A 19121-nucleotide genomic window follows, 5' to 3' on the forward strand; every position below is an offset into this window, starting at 1 on the left:
GAGATACATTAATGCACAGACCTTCATTTATTGCTTTGCAAGGCATGTTCAGAGTGCAGTATAATTAACTTGTTTCTAATGCTGTGACTATAGCAGAATAGTAAGTTAAAGTTTTTACTCAGTAAAAACAGATACACAAGCTGTAATGGATAAGCAACATGGGCTTGTGCAGTTAGTGCTCTTGTGTGTGTGTGCGCTTAACACACAGGGTGTGTGATAAGTATAAAACAGCTTCTATTGTGTAAGTGAAGTAAAATTCTGTCCATGAGAGAGAAACTTTATTAAACAGACATTTACATGTAAGTGTACTGAGGCAAGGATATGAACATAGTATATATTGATGGATAGTGCTTGCCAATGTGTTTTGAATACGCTATATCATCCCTTGAAAGTAAATAATCTATTTTGAACTGGGGACTACAGTGAATTGGCTAAGGAAATGGTATTATAACAGTGGAATTGGAATTGAACAATTGTTCTTCTGCATCTTGAGTCTCTTTGGTCCACCTCTTGACCTAGTTTCATATGAAGCAAAAGGAACTCCATTAAACTTACAAAATTCAGGAAAAAACCAATAAGAAATACGATTTTACTTTGCATTAATGACTCACATATATTTAAACATAGTATCATCTCCCAGTAATATACCAGGTAAAAATATTTCTTATGAAACAGAGAAACATATCAAATTTCTTTCTTCTGTTTTGCAATATCAGTTTATGAAAGTCACCTGGTCTATGAAAAGTCAGTTTTTGTAAAGAGGTTAACATTGCTACTTTTTCTCTCTAGGAGTTAAGGGAGGACAACATCATACTAATTGAAACAAAGGCTATGCTAGAAGAACAGCTAACAATAGCAAGAGCTCGTGGTGATAAACTGCATGAATTAGAGAAGGAAAATTTGCAGTTGAAGTCCAAACTTCATGATGTAGAGCTGGTATGCACTCTCTTTTTCGTTATGCTATTTTTTTAAAGTTCTATTTTTATGCTAGACCACTGATTGCAGTCACAGAAACCAGTGAAGAAAGACAAATAAATAAACCTTGCGTTTACAGAGGTCTTTAGTTTGAAATTTGTGTGCACGAATTCTTGAAATATTGTAATGTTAACAGTGTAAATACTGCCAGTACTGCTTTGTGTGAGACTGATGGATTTAATTTTATGCAAGAAGGTGTATCTCAATTTTAAAATACAGGTTGCTCTTGTATGTATTGATAAAGGAGATACTAAAATCTGTCCATTAAGTAGAAATCTCATGGAAGTAGGAAATGAAATCTACTGTAGTAAATGATCTTTCTTATTGCAAACAAAACCCCCAGTGACTTTAAGAATCTATTACTGCTGTAAAAGACACAAAATTCCAGAATCCTTTCTGTGTAAGTCTGAGACATGGCTTATTGCTTCATAGACAAGGAAACGCAAGAAGTGGCAGATTGTCTGCAGACAAAAAGAATATTGGATTTTATAATCCCACTTGAAATAATAAATACTCTTTAATCTTATGTATTTTACTTAACAATCCTTTTATCTCTTACTGTGTATTTTGAATTCTTGTAGATTTACCTGTATAGGGTTTCCAACAGGGTCTGTTGGAAACAAAGATGTTGAGGATGCTGTGTGGAGTTAAGTTTAATGACTGATTCAGGGCATTATAAGGGTCATGTCATACTTTAGCCTTTCAAAAGTGGCTGGTGATTTTGAATTATGCTTTTTTGGGTGATGTGATCAATTTTTGGGTAATGCTTTCTGAAAATTTGGGATTGTCTGAGGCATCAGTGCAGCTCCCACAAGTGCAAATGGCCAAAATAGTCAGAGGAATTAATTAAATTCATTTTCCAGATCTGTTTTCTGGGTATTTTAGAACCCAGATTACGAGGCAGATGTTACTTGCTGATCCATATGATTGGATCCAAGTTTGATGTGTTGAATTGAAGAAGCTTGGTAGAATTCAAGATTATATCTGCAGTCTCCAGTGTGTCAGTGCATGATACTACATGCTTTTGTAGAGCTTAGCTCTGGAGACAGCTTGAATCCAGCCTGCCTTACCAGTCCTGGCTTGTACTGGCCCTGTCATCACCCAGTATGTTCTCACTCCAGTCACCCTCCCTCGAAGTGTGTCATGGACCTGAGCTGACTGAATAGGGCCAGTTGGGTATCTCTGCACTGTGTTCTGTGGCACATATGGTAGCCCACAGCAAACGTTTAATGGTGTACATGTATTTCATTGTAAAATCACCCAATGTTTCAGGAGAGTCTTCTGTTTTCAATGTGTGTTGTGTGTGTAGCAGTTCAGCTGACCCAACAGTCTTACAGATAAGCTGAATATGCATTTTCATTGATGCATGTCTTGCACAGGACCGGGACACGGACAAGAAGAGAATTGAAGAGCTGCTGGAGGAGAACATGGTCTTGGAGATTGCACAGAAACAGAGCATGAACGAGTCTGCACACCTAGGCTGGGAGCTAGAACAATTGTCTAAAAGCACAGATCTTGCAGATAGTGAGTACCACCAGCTGGGGTAGCTGCTGTTGTTTGTGGTCTCTTTCAGAGTAGACAGAAATGTCACACTGGATATTTCTAACTGAATGGCTGGGAGGAGTCTGTGATCTTTAGTATTCTTTAGTACAATTAGTACAGACAATTAGCTGGTCTTTAAGTCCCAGGAAGTAGTAGTGTATTCTGAAGTCATTTATTTTTACTAGGTACTAAAAAATGTAGGCAGTTAAAATAACTGGCTGATTTTTTGGGGTGTTTTGAATGGTTGATTTGATTTCCATAACTATCACAAACATAACTAATGCTTCCTTCACTAGTCAGGTTTTAGCATTGGTTTCTGTGTCTAACATTCATTCTGTCTGTAATACCAGCTTAAATAACAATGCTAAATGGAATTGGGATACACAAGCTATTTTGAGCAGGTCAATGTGCAGCCTTTATTGATTACTTACCTGATTCTGCCAAGACTTGCATGTTTGGCTTTGTGTACCAGGAACAGTTTAACTTGAAGACAAAGGAACAAATTAAGAGTAAGCAGATGTTCAGTTTTCAGTAAAGCTATCTAAAAGAATAGCTTTGTTTTGTATAATAACTGAATGTGTGCCTGACACCAATTGTCAAACCTACTTGCTGTCTAGGATCTGAGTTCTCTTTACTAAGATTAATGGCTAATTAATTGTTACTTTTAATTAATCTTGCAAAGCAGGTTTACTTTAGCCTGAGAGGTGAATGGCACTCTATACCTCCTTATGTGTAATCAAGGATATTGCTGATTATATTAGTGAGTGGGGAAAAAACACAGTTCTCTCAAAACTTACTCCATCTCAAAATTTGGATGGAGAGTATTTCAGGAAAACTTAAAACTAATTTTCTGGCTTGTTTCAAATAGCAAGTTTAGTCCCCTTCCCGATTTGGTTTCACTAGTGATGTAGTAGACGGAAGGATGCTAGTTAAATTTTGTTCTCTTATTTATTCATTTCCGTTAAGCATAAATTTCAAAATTTGCTCAACAGAGTGGTTTAACAAAATATGGAAAAGGGTGAGATTCCTTCGCTGCACTGATGCTTAGGGTTTCAGCATCTCCAGAACCTCTGATTAAGCAAAGAAAAAAGAATTAAGAGGAACTGAGAATGAGAATGTCAGTAATCTTTCGTATTCAGTAGGGGATAAAAGAAAAACAGTGAAGGAAGCCTGAATTAAAAAAAAACCCTAAGAACATGAAACTTAAAATTATGTCACAGAAGTGCTATCCTATTTTTATAACAATTCTGTTTAAGAAGTTCCATTTCAATGCATGTTGCTGTTCTGAATGCAGCTTGTTTGTACAAATAGAGTCAGTCTGCAAAGCTCTTTTGGAAAAGAAAAAAAAATCCTGGATTTCAAGTTGAGTCTGCAAGGGTGGCAGGTAGCAGATCGTACCTGCTGGTTTAGAATATTTTATTCAAAATAATTTAAAAAATAAGCATGGGAAAAAGTAATTTAGATGGGCTTTGCTTCAGGACAAAACTCAACTGGAGTGTTTAGTTAGCTTACTATTAGAGTCTTCATTTAACCAAAACTGTATGAGTGATGCTCCATAAGAGACAAATGAGATTTTCCCATTCTCAGAAACTTGCTGGTTCTAAAGTGCTCATTTTGCTGTATGTAATAGTGCTGATTATTTAGGAGGAATAAATGATTTTCTGAGATGTAAAGACAATGTTAAAGTCAATTTCATATGAAATGTGGTTTTGCGGTGAAGGGTAGCAATTATTCCATGTGAAACAGAAGGTTGCTCTTATAATTATTAAGGTGCTGAGAAAAAAAATGAACAGAACAATGAACCTTTGGTGCTGGGAGTTAGGGCTGAGAGGTAGTGAAACTTTTGATCTACAAACATGTAGAGTAAAATGAAATATCTGTGGTAAATCTTGCATAAATTTTGTTAGTTCTGAGGTTTCAACTTCAGACACTTCTCTCAGATCAACATTCTGATGGATGTCCTGTGCCTGGGTACCTGGGTACCTGACAGCATATTCTCGATGAAGTAGCTGTGAAGATAAACTTTGGAACTCACTTTTGTAAGAATCTTTTTCCATGACTAAATATGATTGAATACCTAATATTCACTAGCTTCTGAAAATGCACCATCTTGCTGGTTTTAACACACACTTCACAATTGTTCACTTTCTACCTCAATTTATTTCCTCTGATGGAAGTTTGAGAGGGTATCAAAGTGTATTTTGCTACTAAAATTAAATATGCTACTAACATGGCTAAAGCAACTTTAAGAAGAGTTAGCGAAGTAAGTACCTTCTAAAATTTTTATTTGTTCAGTTATTTCTTTATTTATTAAAAGTCTTAATTGTTATCTGTGAAAATGGGTTCTGTTTTTAACAGTGTTTACTTAAGCAGTCAAGCTGAAATGGTGAGGATCTGACTGCAGTTACAAGTAAATCTTAAGTACCTGGGAAGGGAGATGTTTGTGAATTGGTTGGTGCCACCTTCTGATTCTCATATTTCAACAGCCAGAAAGTCCTTTGTGTTTGAGTTGAATGAGTGTGCTTCCAGTCGCATACTGAAGCTAGAGAAGGATAATCAGAGCTTGCAGAACACAATCCAAGAGCTGAGAGATGCCTCCTTGACCTCCAGAGAGAGCAGCCTAAAGTTTGTGGAACTGGAAAAGGAAAATCAACAGCTTAGCAAAAAGGTAATTTGCTCACAGGAACAAACAGTGCTCTCTGGTTTCTAAACACAGTGCACACAGGGCTGTAGGGCATTCCTGGACTATGGGGGATTGCAGGGAATTCACCCATGTTCTCCAGAAGATTGGGCATGTTTTTGGGCCCATCTATATAATTGCACCCTGACATTCATGTATTCTATTGCCTTCTACTCCACTGCCTACTTAGGTGCATCATTGTAAGATCAACCGTTCCTGTTTCATAAAAGATAATCTTTCAGTGCTCATTTACCTGTGTCAGATTATACTGTTGATTATGTCCCTTTTTGTCATCTAGCAGTCACTACTAGATAAGGAACTATGGCCTGAACGGTTCTGTTTGTTTAAAAGTTTTAATATTGTTTCCATGTAAAGGAAATAAACCACACAGGTTTTTTTATTTTTTCAAAAATAAAGTCTTTTTTAAAACAAGCTTTTAAATATTCCAGGACTAGGTCTCCATAGTCCTGGATCAACTCTTTTTGTTTGTTTTGTCCTTTTGGCTATTAGAAGTTCTCTAGTGTCTCCTTCTCTGCAAAGATCTGGGTTCTTTTAATCTTTGTAACAAACATGCAGGTCATCACTTTATAAAAATAAATTTTAATATAGGTGTGTTACACTTGTCGTTAACTGTAATTACATTTAGCTCAAATGCCAGCTCAGTGCTTGTCCTTGTGAAACACAGTGCTCAGTTCACCTCCAACCACTAGTTTTATTTTTGTCTGGCTAGTAACTTGCATCCTGAAGTCTAATTAATTGAGCCAAGTGCTGATGGGGAAGGAGGGTGCTTGCTAGTCTGACTATGAAAAAAATTCCATGTCAGTTTTTTCCACATTCCTACCTTTGATAAATTATCCAGAACATGAGGCTCATTTCTCTTTTCCCATTACTACTGTAACCTGTGTGTGTGCTAGACAATAATACAAAGATTTTACTCTTCTCTGGTCTGCCTATGGGATAACTGAATGCTTTAAAGGACAAGGGGAGAAAGAATTTGGATATGAAAAGTTGTCATGGATTATCAGATTGTAACTAGCAGAGTGCCAGTTTCTCTACCAAGGAGAACGGATATCCATCACTGGTTCATTCTGGCTTCTGGAGAGATTCTTTTGCCAGGCTGAGAGACCGGTTCTGGTTATTGGTTTTTTTCTGTGAACAAGAAAAACTGTAAAAGTTCAGATCACTCTACCTCTCCTTCCACGCTCCTGTTTATGACCTGTTATGTATGAGTAATTCACTCCAGCTTTAATTTACATGCTTCAAATTTGAGATCAAGGCATATAAAGCACTCAGCAGATACCTGTGGTGTAGAGCAATTTAAATCATTTGAACAACTGGGGGCAAGCTCTGGCTTTGCCTCAGAAAAATTCCTGTGGGCACCTCTTGTTATGGTACTGTACTGGTGCCAACAGTTCTGATTCCAGAATTAGTCTGATGTTTTTAATGATGATGAGTGTGTTGACATGGTGGGGTCACCTACATGGTCTGGTAGTTACATAAGGCAAAAAACTGGTGGGGAGTGCCTGTGTGGTGAAAAAGGGGCCTTGTACATATCAGACCAACGAGGAAAAAAATGGCAGTTAAAAATAATTGCTAATAAAAGCAATTGTAATGTTTGAACTCTTCACCAAAGGAACACAGAATATGATGGGAGCTGTTGACTGAATGCCACAGGCCAGTTAGTTGTTGATGGACTTCACCTATCTATCATTCAGGGACATTTGGAGGGAAAAAAAAAAAAAGTAGTAGATAGTATTCTATAGTCTGTGAGGCATGCAGTTACCTCTGAATGTACAGAGACCTGATGTGTAAAATAATTTGATTTGAGATGTTTGAATTTGTTGTTTTCTATTGTTTTTTTTAAAAAACTGTTTCTCTAACATGTTTTTTTTCTCACACATGTATCCTCTTAGAGGGTATGCATGCCTGCAGGAGAGTGTGCTAGGGGAAGTCTGTCTGATTCATTGAAGAATGTTTACTACAGTAGGCAGAGGAGAGAGCAACGGTTCTTAAGGACTGTTAAAGACAAGCGTGTATAAAGTCACAGGACAAGAGATAAAAAGTGCTTTTCTCAGATGTTGTGTGCCTGTGGAGTTTTTTTGTAACTCCTGAGATACCCATATTAAATTCTTGCCTCCCCAAAGTTGTTTAAGTGGGCTCAGATTTCACCCACTGTGTGAGACTTTCAAAAATCATTGTTTAAGTATGCTTGGCTATCTACTGATCTAGTGTTTGGAAGGATCACCTAGCCAGAACAAGATTATTCAGGTAGTAGAAGAAGAGATGATACGAAGGAAAAGTCATGTACGTCCTTTTTTCCTTTCTTGCAATCTTTTCAGAGGAGCTAATAATAGAAAACCCTCATTTCAGACACAGTCAAGTAGTAGCAGTCCAAGTACCTGTGTTCTCTGCATTCCTGACTTCTTGGACTGAAACTAGCTGTACACAGTAGTTTTTTCTTGCCTCCAGTTTTCTGGGAGGTGCTAATGAAGACCAGCTATTGCTGAGTTGCTGAGTTTGTTCCAGCTTTCTCTGAACAGCTCCTCTGAGAGCAATGAACCTTAACGTGGTTAGGTTCCTAACTGTTAAATCCTTCTTATCTCCAATCTGGGCAGCCTCTGCTTGTTTAAACACTTCCCGTAATGAGGCACATGTTGACTTAGGCAGAGCCCAGCCTCCAGCTATTTCCCACTTGTAAGAATTATTGTTAATATCTTTTGCATTGACATTTTCACTGTTGGCAAAGTCTGTAATACAACACAAAAAGATGAGCTGATACTTGTGCAGAGCTGTAGGTGCTCACAGTACTTTGCAAGCATAAAAAAGAATCATTCCTGACTTGGGGAGCCTAGCTTTCTGAACCTCTTCCTTCTAAATACTGAAGAGCTACTGCTTTCCAGTGCTTACTACTTTGAGTACAACTTTCAAAAGGAGGGAGTAAGAAGACATTGTTCACTGTAGGACTGGGACCTTATTTGCAAGTCTTTCAAATCCAATATTGTCACCTGCTGGGGAAAGCAGAGGGCTAGCAGAGCATAGAGAGGGGGAAGGTCAACTTGGAAACTCCAGTGCTTTTCCTCTGTTCCTGATCATTATTTTTTTTTTTTAATTGTGTTGCTTCCTGCATTGTCTTAATAATTCCCTCCACATTCACTGGTAGATGAAGGCCATCAGTGATGGAGAGGCTAGGAGGAAGGAAGACCCTCAGAAGGGTGAGCACCAGAAACTTAATCAGTCACTGATGACAGGACCAAAACAGGGCATTCAGGCAGGCAGGTGAAGCATTTCTTACTTCTGTACCTTATACGCTCTGATCTTAACAGGCATGAAGGAGATTCTTGTCACTGTGAGAAAAACAAAACTTCCATTTCCTCCTCTGAGACTGGCAAGCTGCAGAAGGGATTGATTACATCTTTCAGCCATAGTGCCCATCTTGTTCCTTGCTGGTCTTCAAAATAACTTAAAGTTACTAAATAGTCATTGTGTTAAGCTGTGGCTAATGTGTTTTGATGCATTCTGTCCACACAGATTGAGAAGCTGCAAAACCAAATTGAAAAAGAGAAGCAAAGTAATCAAGATCTGGAGACCTTGAGTGAGGAGCTGATAAAAGATAAAGAACAGCTACAAGTCGTCATGGAGACTCTAAAAGCTGACAAAGACAGACAGGTACAAACTTCACAAATGTTAATATGAAAGTGTATGCCCAGTAGTGGTAATTAAGTGATGCCATTTAGAACATCTGGTTCTTTCAGGGAAGGCAGGGCAATTAGAGAGCTATTAGGTGGAGGCTGAATTTCATAGAATCATTTAGGTTGGAAAAGACCTTTAAGACCATTGAGTCCAACCGTTAGCCCAGGACTGCCAAGTCCACCACTAAACATGTCCTTAAGGGCCGTATATATGAGTTTTTTAAACACCTCCAGGGATGGAGATTCAAGTACGTCCCTGGGCAGCCTGTTCCAATGCTTGAGCACCCTTTCAGTGAAGTTTTTGCTAATACCCAATCTAAACCTACTCTGGTGTAACTTGAGGCCGTTGCCTCTTGTCCTGTCACTTGTTATCTCGGAGAAGAGACTGAGACCCACCTGCCTACAGCCTCTTGTCAGGTAGTTGTAGAGAGCGATAAGATTCCCCCCTGAGTCTCCTTTTCTCCAGGCTAAACAACCCCAGTTCCCTCAGCTGCTCCTCATGGGACTTGTGCTCCAGACCCTTCACCAGCCTCATTGCCCTTCCCTGGACACGCTCCAGCACCTCAGGGTCTGTCCTGCAGTGAGGGGCCAAACCTGGACACAGGATTTGAGATGCAGCCTCACCAGTGCCCAGTACAGGGGGACAGTCACTGCCCTGGTCCTGCTGGCCACACTGTGTCTGATACAAGCCGGGATGCTGTTGGCTGCCTTGGCCACCTGGGCACACTGCTGGCTTGTATTCAGCTGGCTGTTGACCAGCACCCCCAGGCCCTTTCCCACCAGCAGCTCTCCAGCCACTCTGCCCCCAGCCTGTAGCGCTGTGTGGGGCTGGTGTGACCCATGTGCAGGACCCGTCATGGAGCCTTGTGGAACCTCATACAACTGGCCTTGTCCCATGGGTCCAGCCTGTCCAGATCCCTCTGCAGAGCCTTCCTGCCCTCCAGCAGATCAACACTCCCTACCAACTTGGTGTCTGCAAACTCACTGAGGGTGCACTCAATTCCCTCATCCAGATCATTGATAAGGATACTAACCAGCACTGTCCCCAGTACTGAGCCCTGGGGAACACCGCTTGTGACCGGCCCCCAGCCAGGTGTAACTCCACTCACCACCACTCTTCGAGCTCAGCCATCCAGCCAGTTTTTTACCGAGGGAAGAGTGCACCCATGCAGGCCGTGAGCAGCCAGTTTCTCCGGGGGAATGCTGTGGGAGATGGTGTCAGAGGCTTTCCTAAGGTCCAGGTAGACAATGTCCACAGCCTTTCCCCCATCCACTAAGCGGGTCACCTTGTCATAGAAGGGGATAAGGTTAGTCAAGCAGGACCTGCCTTTCATAACCCCATGCTGGCTGGGCCTGAACCCTGATTGTCCTGCACGTGCCACGTGATGGCACTCGGGCTGATCTGCTCCATAACCTTCCCCGGCACCCAGGTCAGGCTGACAGGCCTGTAGTTTCTCTGGATCCTCATTCCTGCCCTTCTTGTAGATGGGCATCACATTGACTAACCTCTAGTCAGTCAACTGGGAACTCCCCAGTTAGCCAGTAATTTTTTTCAAATGTAAGTAAAATGCACAAAGTACAGCATATTTTGCTAGCTACTGCTCCTGTTACCATAGGGGGATCTTCAGGCTGTTGTAAGGACAACGCTTCCCTCTTTGTGGGGAAAAAAGGCCTGGATCTTACTAAATGGGACACCGGTTGGTTTTAGGATGTGCAAGTAAAGCCCCATTTTTATTGCCGAAGATTGGTCTTCTGCCAGCTGTGTGTCCTCATTTGGTCTGGTGGAGGGTTTTTTAGCCACCCAACATTTTTGCTGTATTTTAAAAAGATGGTGAGAAAGCATTTATGTCTTTTGGGTTGATATTTTAAATGCACCTTAGCTTTTACTGCTGTGCTGCAGTTCATATGCAATGCCTTGAAACTATCCTATTAAAGCTTAGCACAAGGTGTCATCTATGTTAATCTGACTAGCAAAGGAAATATAGGCACAGATCGTTGGAGTCTGGTCTGTATATTTGCAGCCTCTATTAAAATTTACTCCTAAGTTCTGTGGGGTGAAGATTGAATAAGAAAATACCTTATTTGTGTAGTGCTTTTCATCTTTACGGATTCTTACCTAGACTTCTGCCTGGGAAACTGCACTTTACCACCAGACTCCTACATTTCGTTAGAACACATACAGACTTTGTAGTAGTACTGAATGAATGCTTCATAGGTAGGGCAGGAAGTAAACCCAGAATTATTCTTAATTGTCAGGAAAGGGCAGAGTCTGTTTTTTCAGGTCTAAGTTCTTTTTGATTTATGTGGATGTGTATAGGTAAGAATCAAATGCAAACTGCAGACTTAAGTCACAGTTGCTTCAGCTGAAAGGTGACCAGTTGGGGAAAGTGTACTGTTCTTACAGGAAGTGTATTCTTAATGAGATCTATAATTGCTGTAAATTTTCAAATGTTTTGGGGTTTCTGACACCTTATCGGAGATAATCTGTGTCTTCGGATCCCAAAGATGAATGTAAACCTAGATAGAAAGATAAGCTTTATTAGGAATGGTTCCTAACAAAGCACATTCTTCAAGGTGTTCTCTGAAGGTTTCCTGTCTACTTTCTTCCTGTCTTGAACTTCTTAGCTGGTAGCAGGAATATAACACTTTTTTTACAATGATGGGTTACCAGAGGTAACAATTTTTTTCATTAGTTTTGGTTTCTGGGTTTAGTCAGCGAAAACTGCTGAGAAATTTGTCTTGGATTAAATGGATGTGGTTTTGTTAACAGTTGTCTGCTTCAGGACTAATTTATACTGTGCTTTGTAAGGTAGATGAGTAACATTTGCTTGACTTTTTTTTTTTGTTTATGTAGATAAAGGACCTTAAACAAGAAAATGATCACCTTAATCAAGTGGTCTTATCCCTGAGACAAAGATCTCAAGTGAGCAGCGAGGCAAGAGTAAAAGATATTGAAAAAGAGAACAAGATCCTTCACGAAACAGTTACAGAGACTAGTAGCAAACTGAACAAGCTGGAATTTGAGAAGAAACAATTGCAAAAGGATTTTGACCAGGTTAAAGAAAAAGTGGAAAGAGTGGAAGAAATGGAAAAAGAGCTCCATCGGCTGGAGAGAGAGAATGAACAGCTTACAAAGAAGGCAGCAGCGATGAAAATAGTGACAGAAAAAGTGGAAGTTCTTGAGCAGGAGAATGGGAATCTGGAAGTGGAAAATAGGAAGCTAAGAAAATCCCTGGACACATTGCAGAATATTTCTATCCGGCTTGGGGATCTGGAAAGGGACAACAAGCAATTGGATGAAGAAAATCTGGAGCTTAGGAGAGTGGTGGAGACCATGAGATTTACCAGCACAAAAATGGCACAAATAGAAGCAGAAAATAAAGATTTGGAGAGGGAGAAAGAGGACTTAAGAAAAAATGTGGAAATATTAAAAGCAATGAGCAAGAAATCGGAGAGGTTGGAGCTAAGTTATCAGAGTGTCAACTCTGAAAACCAGAGACTTCAGCAAATTGTGGAGAGCAGCAGCAAAAAGATCCAGGAGTTAGAAAAAGAAGTACAAGGAATGGAGAGTGAAAATCAGGTCCTCCAGAGAAACCTTGAGGAGCTAAAGATTTCTGCCAAACGGCTGGAGAGGTTAGAAAAGGAGAACAAAACCCTAGAACAAGAAATGTCTCAGCTTGAGAAAGACAAAAAAATGCTGGAGAAAGAAACGAAACGGCTTTGGCAGCAAGTGGAGCTGAAAGATGCTATTTTAGATGATAGTACAGTAAAGTTGGCAGCTGCTGAGAAAGAAAACAAGACACTAGAAAAGGAAATTGCTCGATTCAGAGATTCATCTAATAAGCTGAAAGAATTTGAAAAGGACAATAAAGATCTCCTAAAGCAAGTTACAATTGATAAAAGAACACTAGCTACATTGAGAGAGGTAAGGAAAAATAATACTAATGGTTTTTTATTTCAGCTCTTTGAAGTACCAAAGGGAGACATCTGTCCCATGACTAGTTAATACTTGAGCTAGGGTATCTTCACAGCCTTAACAGCCATTGCTGGATAGTGTGGCCTTGGAAAGTGGAACATACCAAAAACTGCAGTGTACCACTTGGTGTCTGCAAACATGTCTCCAAATGACATCTTTTCTCATGCAGAATAGGGTTTTAACACAGCTCCCACATGGTAGCTGTAAACCAAAGACTCTGATACTTTTTCTAACTCTGTGACCACAAAACTGTTTGCTAACATGAGAACTCTAGCAGAGAGACTGACTCTTAAGTGTAGAAATCGGAGCACCTGTTGAGGATACATCCCTGTCCTAAAACAGACATAGCCAAGACAAGAACCATCCCAGATGACCAACCTAACACTTTCAATAACAGCTGCATCAAGTTTTTGCTTTACAGCTATCTACAGTGTTTTCCTCCAAAAGCTTCCCTGTGGAGTGAGAGCAGCTCTGATCTCTGCCAGCAGCCCTCTCCACTGCAGAATGCCCTAATTGCACTTTTCCTAGTAGTGATCTCTTTAAGAATACACACCTAGCATTAGGATATTGGCAAACTAATGATGTGTGTGCCAAGAACCTGACACTTTTACAAGTGGCCTATGAGTGGATTCAGGTTATTGCCATGTGCTCTCATTGCCTGCCCCAGCTGCTGTTGTCCCGCCAGAAACAGGATTCCTGTGAAAGAGCATTCAAAAGAAAATGGTCAATGCTGCAGTGAAATAAATAAGTTTAGCCAGACTAATGCAGTAAGCAATTACTTACTTGGAAGATTTACTTTTATTTTACGTTTGGAAGCATTAGTGTAATTTTGAGGAGGGTAACAAAAGTTCTATCACAAACATTTGAAAGTCCCGAGTTGTGTTTCTATCCAACTTTCCTTAAAAATAAGTAAATAATAGCATTTCTGAGAAGGCTCCTTTTTAATCTTTCCCTTCTCATACTTCTGCAAATTTCCAGTGGTACAGACCCATACAGAAGCATATCTTCTTTTCCTTAGTTACTTTGTATAGATACTACAGAAGGAGTTCATGGGTGTTGAAGGGACTTGTTCACAGACCATAGACTGGCACTGACCTTAACCTTACCTTTTTTTTGCTGGCCACGTGAATGAATATGTGGCTAAATTTGTGATATCAGAGTATTAGTGAATACCTATAGTTTATGTTTAACAAGGGATTATTTTAAGTGTTATTCTCACTTCTGTTTGATATCCAGGATAATTTTCTTCCTTACTTGAAGTGCTTTGGTAACTTTGTTGTCCTTTCTTCATGCCTTACTTAAGAAAACTTCTGAGCAGCCCCATGAGCAATGTAGTTCTCTATGGTACATTTGCATTTCAGAGAATTTTGAATGGCAGGGATCTTTGAACTTGGCTATGCACCAAAAATGATTTGTCCTTTCTAAACATGCAGGCTGCAGTTATGTCTTCTCAGGCCATTTCCACGCAGCCCTCGCTTTACTGGCATAACAGCAAATCATTTTCCCAATATACCTTCACCAAACTCCATCAGATTTCCTCCTTGTCTGGTTCTGCTTAGGTTTCTTCCAAAGAAACCTAAATGAAACCAGAATGGGTGAGTAGATACCAGAATAAGTGACAAAGCTCTCCTGTCCCTTACACAACAATGTCATTATGCTTTTTAATTTTGGCAGTAGTTTACCGTATGTCAGAACTCAGAGTCAATAGTGAAAATGCACTATTGCCAAGTCCCTTTGTCCCTTAACCATATTATCTCAGGAAACTTTCATACTGATGTTCTGTCACTCCTGTGTGTGTGTGCCAGTGTTGCTGGGCTTTTTGTCCTAGCTGAGAGGTGGGAACTCCCTCTGCTGGTGTTCCTTCCTGACCTGCACACATCCCTTCTGTGCCACAAGGGCAGGATGTCTCCTGGCCTGCACATATTCCTTGTTTTGGCAGATGGGCAGGATGCCAGCGTTGGCAGATGTAATTCAGTACAGTGAGCGGGACAAAGGCCAAAAGTAGCATTCTTCAGATTTATTCCAAGTAAACTATAAATAAAAGCGATTAGTTTAATACTGCACTCTGCTGTCACCAATAAAGAATTTTAGCTGACCTTCTTGGAACTAGGATCTTATCCAATCACTTTTTTTAGCACTTTTTAAAAAAAACTATAGTGCTGGGTCATTATCACTACCCTTTGCACAGCAACTAATCATGTGAGTGCTCTTACAGGATTTGGTCCTGGAGAAGCTGAAGAGTCAACAGTTGTCTAGTGAGCTGGACAAACTGAGCCAGGAACTGGAGAAGATAGGATTGAACAAAGAGCTGCTGCTACGGGATGACAATGGCAATGGTGACACGTAAGGAAACTGAGCTCTCAGTCATTCTTCTAGCTCTGCAGGCTTTTCCTCAGCCTAACACAAGCCCTTTGCCCTTTTTTTTTTTTTTAATTGGTTCTTACCTGTCTCACTCCAGTTGCACTTAGTAATTTTGAAAATAAGGCTTACTTTTCTGTAGCAAGCTTGGCAGTATACTGCAAGTTTTGCAAAACATTTTCTTGGATGGAAGGAAGGAAGAAATGCCATTTTCTCTCTCCATGCTAGCCAGCATTACTACAGTCCCTCTCTACCCCCCCAGCAGCTGGGAGAAGCTGAGTAGCTATTTCAGTGTGTATTCCTCCTCATAGTCTCTTTGCAAGTAAGAACAGTGCCTGTTGAAGTGTCTGTCATTACTCTGTAATTGGTGATCCAACCACCTCTTAACGTAAACATAGATGTTGCCTAAGAAATTCCTGATTGTAAGGAATTCTTTTGCAAGTCCTGTAGTAATGAACAAAGGAACCTCAATAGGCCATACCAAGAGGCCTATGTAGACATGGGTTAAATAGAGAAACATACCTGTCTTGTTGGAGTCTTTAGAATCTACTGTGGATTTTTCTCCTTGTCAAGAATGTACAAAAGAGCCGTGAGAATAAATTTCTGCACTGTAATTAGGGGAAAAAGAGAACTTTCTTATATGTAGCTCTTCGATTTCTGTAGAACTGTACTGGCATTACCTCTATTAAAATTGATTGGTTCCAAAAGCAGGTTCCTCAGCTATAATATATCAGTAGTAATCTGCGGCAGTAAAGGAAATAATTTTCCTGAAGAAGCAAACACATAAAATGTAACATGTGAGATTCAGAATGGGTGAAGTCCTCTAGATAGATGGTGGCTCATATCCTAGTGGCTGGCACTGGAAAGCTATTCTCGTGTCTTTCAGAAAATACAAGATTCTGGAGAGCAAAACTGAATCGGCACTAAAAACAACACTAGCTGTGAAAGAGGAAAAGATTGCAGTGCTGGAAGCTCAAGTGAAGGACTTTCTGAACTTGAACCAGCAGTTACAGAATGATCTAAATGTGGTAAGAGGTTAACTGAATTTTATTTGTTCACAATGTGGTTCTGCACATTCACATGCATATTTTTTTAACTCGTCAAGAACAAGTTATCTGTTATAGAAATACTCCCCACGCCCCATCCCATATGTGCACTTCCCAGAAACCTTTTATGACTAGTCTGCTTTCCCTTGTCCTTTTCTATATAATGGTCCTTTTCTATATAATGGCACCAATTTCAGAAAAATTGTTGGGCTGGGGGCACAGCAGGTTTTTTTACATAACCACCATTTGCAGATCTCTGTTTTCCCATGTTTTTTCATTGCCATGTTCTTGCTTTTTCTGCATTGTTGAATGAAAGCATAGGCTGAGCAAGACTGCAGTTGGAACATCTCACCTAAGAACAACCTGTTTGTTAGGTGACAGTGAGCTTGAATCAAAGGGCACCTGACTGGAGGTCAAGAGACATGGATTCCTTCCTGTCTGTGTCTCTGCTTCCCCATCTGTTGAATGAGGGTACTGGTTGTTGAACCCCTTAATGTCCCTGCAGGGCAAGAGAGGAGCTGCATATTCCATCACTAATTTAAAATCCCATTGATAAACCAGTATTGAATGTTGGCTTTGCAGATAAAGAAGGACTTTGATGCACTGAAACAGACTCAACAGGATGGGCATTATGCTCAGAAGTCACTGAGGTATTCTGCAGAGAAACTCATTCCCAACCATCAAATGAATGAGAAACTGGAAATGGGGCACCGGGAAGCTACCGTGGAGCTGCTGAAACTGAAGGACAGGGCAATTGAACTGGAAAGGAATGTAAGCCTTCTCCTGTTACCTCTCAGACTTCCTTTGCGATCATGAGTGGGTTGTTGGGAACTGGATTTTTGAGCTTATAGGAATCTGATGGATTTATTGGAATTATTTGTAAGTCTACCAAATTCCTCAGGTATTTCTTAGGACTGCATGGGATATATGCTATATATGTCTTGTATAAATGATACAATGGATATATATGTGTGTGTGTCTTGTATGACATTATTGCAAGGATTAATCCTGTGTATAATATCTGTCCTACCTTCATTTAATGCTGGGAAGAGTTTGCTTTTGCACATCTGTTGCAGAATGGTTATTGTTAATTGGTTCTCATCTTTGATAGAACTCCAAATGGTCAGGACAGCTGTTCCATTTCTTTCTGTCACCCCTTCAATGCCACCTCTCTTTCAGAATGCAGCCCTGCACACTGAGAAGCAGCTGCTTAAAGAACAGCTGAAACATTTGGAAACACAGAATGTCTCCTTCAACAATCAGATCCTGACACTACAGAAACAAAATGTCTTCCTTCAGGAGCACAACACTGCCCTGCAGACACAGACAGCCAAACTCCAGGTCAGGACAAACTTGCACCTCTGTCAGGAGACTGGATTTGATTATAGTAATGTGGAGAAGATGACTGCTAATAAGAAATTGTTTGTATTGCTAGGCTGATGTTGATGATGAGGCCCATAAGGTGGAGCTTAGTTTGAGGTCTGAATTTCTCCAAGCTAGGTGGGAAATAGGCTCTGTAGCTAATGTCTAGTTGCCATCTTCATTAAGAAGGTAGGTAGTTAGAGAGAAATTTTTGAAATCAATATAGCAAAATCTAGATGTGTTGTTCCAGGAGCTGCATTTCTAGAATAAAAGATCTTTGTTCTTTTGTTCTGTTAATGCTATGCCTGTGAAAGAGCTTGGAAGAAATGGGAAGGGGACACAAGTCAGCTCCCAAGAGGCATAGTAGCAATGAATCCCAATCACAATTTTCATACTTTCAGACAAAATGTCAAAGTTGCCTGTGGAAAATGAGCACTCTTAAACATTGCTTTCATTTTTAAAAGATAAGCTTAGCTTGAGAAAGAAAACAGTTTTAAAGAACAACATTGGATTAGCTCTGATTTTTTTTTAATGTGACTTTCCCTTTTCAACCTTTTCCTCTTGCATGTTCACAGATATTTTTTTGTTCTCTAATCTAATCATTTCTCATCTGTAATTGACGTATATAAGCAACATATAAAAGCACTACCTGTGTACTGAAATCAGAGTTGTTAAGAGTGCTGCTCCATACACAGTAGTGCAGTTAATTTTGTTGAGTTTGGGTGAACTTAATTTTTCATTACTTGTACACAAATATAGGATAACTTTTAGCTTTGTACATGATTGTTGGAGATGCACTTCAGTTGCAAGTATTCTAGCTCATCTTGGTCTTCAGGCTCAAGAACTTTGCTGGTAAAACAGTGTTTTTTTCAGTTTGGAGGTTATCCTGATAGTTTTCAGAGTGCTGATAGCATGGCCTTGTATGGTGCACACTACCAGCAATAATACCAAAATGATTCCAAATTGTCCACAGATGCCTTAAGTCTACAAAGCAGTGAATGCGTTTTTGAATAACTCTATAAAGATACAATCTGCTACTACATGTGTTGTATGTACCAGTAAGTCTAAATAATGATATTTGCTTTTTATTTGAGAAAATTTAGGTAGAAAATTCAACTCTGAGCTCCCAGAGTGCTTCACTGATGGCCCAGAATACTTTACTCCAAAATCAGCAGACAATCAAGGAGAATGAGAACGAAAATATACTGAAAGAGAAGGAACAGCTGAAAGCTGAGTATGAGTCGTTGCTTCAGGACCATGAACACCTTGCATCACTGCATGAACGGCAGTCTGCAGAATATGAAATGCTAATAAACCAGCACAGCTGCCTGAAAACATTACACAAAAACCTGGATCTGGAGCACAAAGGTCTGGGTGAGAGGTATGCTCAGTGCTCAGGGGTGTATTGTAGCCGAAATGTGCCCACATTACAATTTTAGCCCTAAATGTTGGTCTCCAATTACAAGTGGAAACTGCCAAGTTGTTCCCCTGAA

General features: G+C 40.0%; 1 protein-coding gene across 2 annotated transcripts in view; it reads left to right on the forward strand.

Moving 5' to 3' along the window:
• Positions 1-19121, forward strand: part of CCDC88C (coiled-coil domain containing 88C) — a 102110-nt gene that overhangs the window by 61936 nt on the left and 21053 nt on the right. For both annotated transcript variants that reach the window (XM_040600958.1, XM_040600959.1), the window contains exons 11-20: positions 790-936; positions 2355-2499; positions 5004-5185; positions 8726-8863; positions 11741-12811; positions 15078-15205; positions 16107-16248; positions 16849-17037; positions 17446-17607; positions 18732-19009. In XM_040600958.1, the coding sequence (XP_040456892.1) occupies positions 790-936; positions 2355-2499; positions 5004-5185; positions 8726-8863; positions 11741-12811; positions 15078-15205; positions 16107-16248; positions 16849-17037; positions 17446-17607; positions 18732-19009 (2582 nt within the window). The remainder of the gene's footprint in view (positions 1-789; positions 937-2354; positions 2500-5003; positions 5186-8725; positions 8864-11740; positions 12812-15077; positions 15206-16106; positions 16249-16848; positions 17038-17445; positions 17608-18731; positions 19010-19121) is intronic.

This window comes from Falco naumanni, chromosome 7, assembly GCF_017639655.2.
Source record: "Falco naumanni isolate bFalNau1 chromosome 7, bFalNau1.pat, whole genome shotgun sequence".
NCBI classification, from domain to species: domain Eukaryota; kingdom Metazoa; phylum Chordata; class Aves; order Falconiformes; family Falconidae; genus Falco; species Falco naumanni.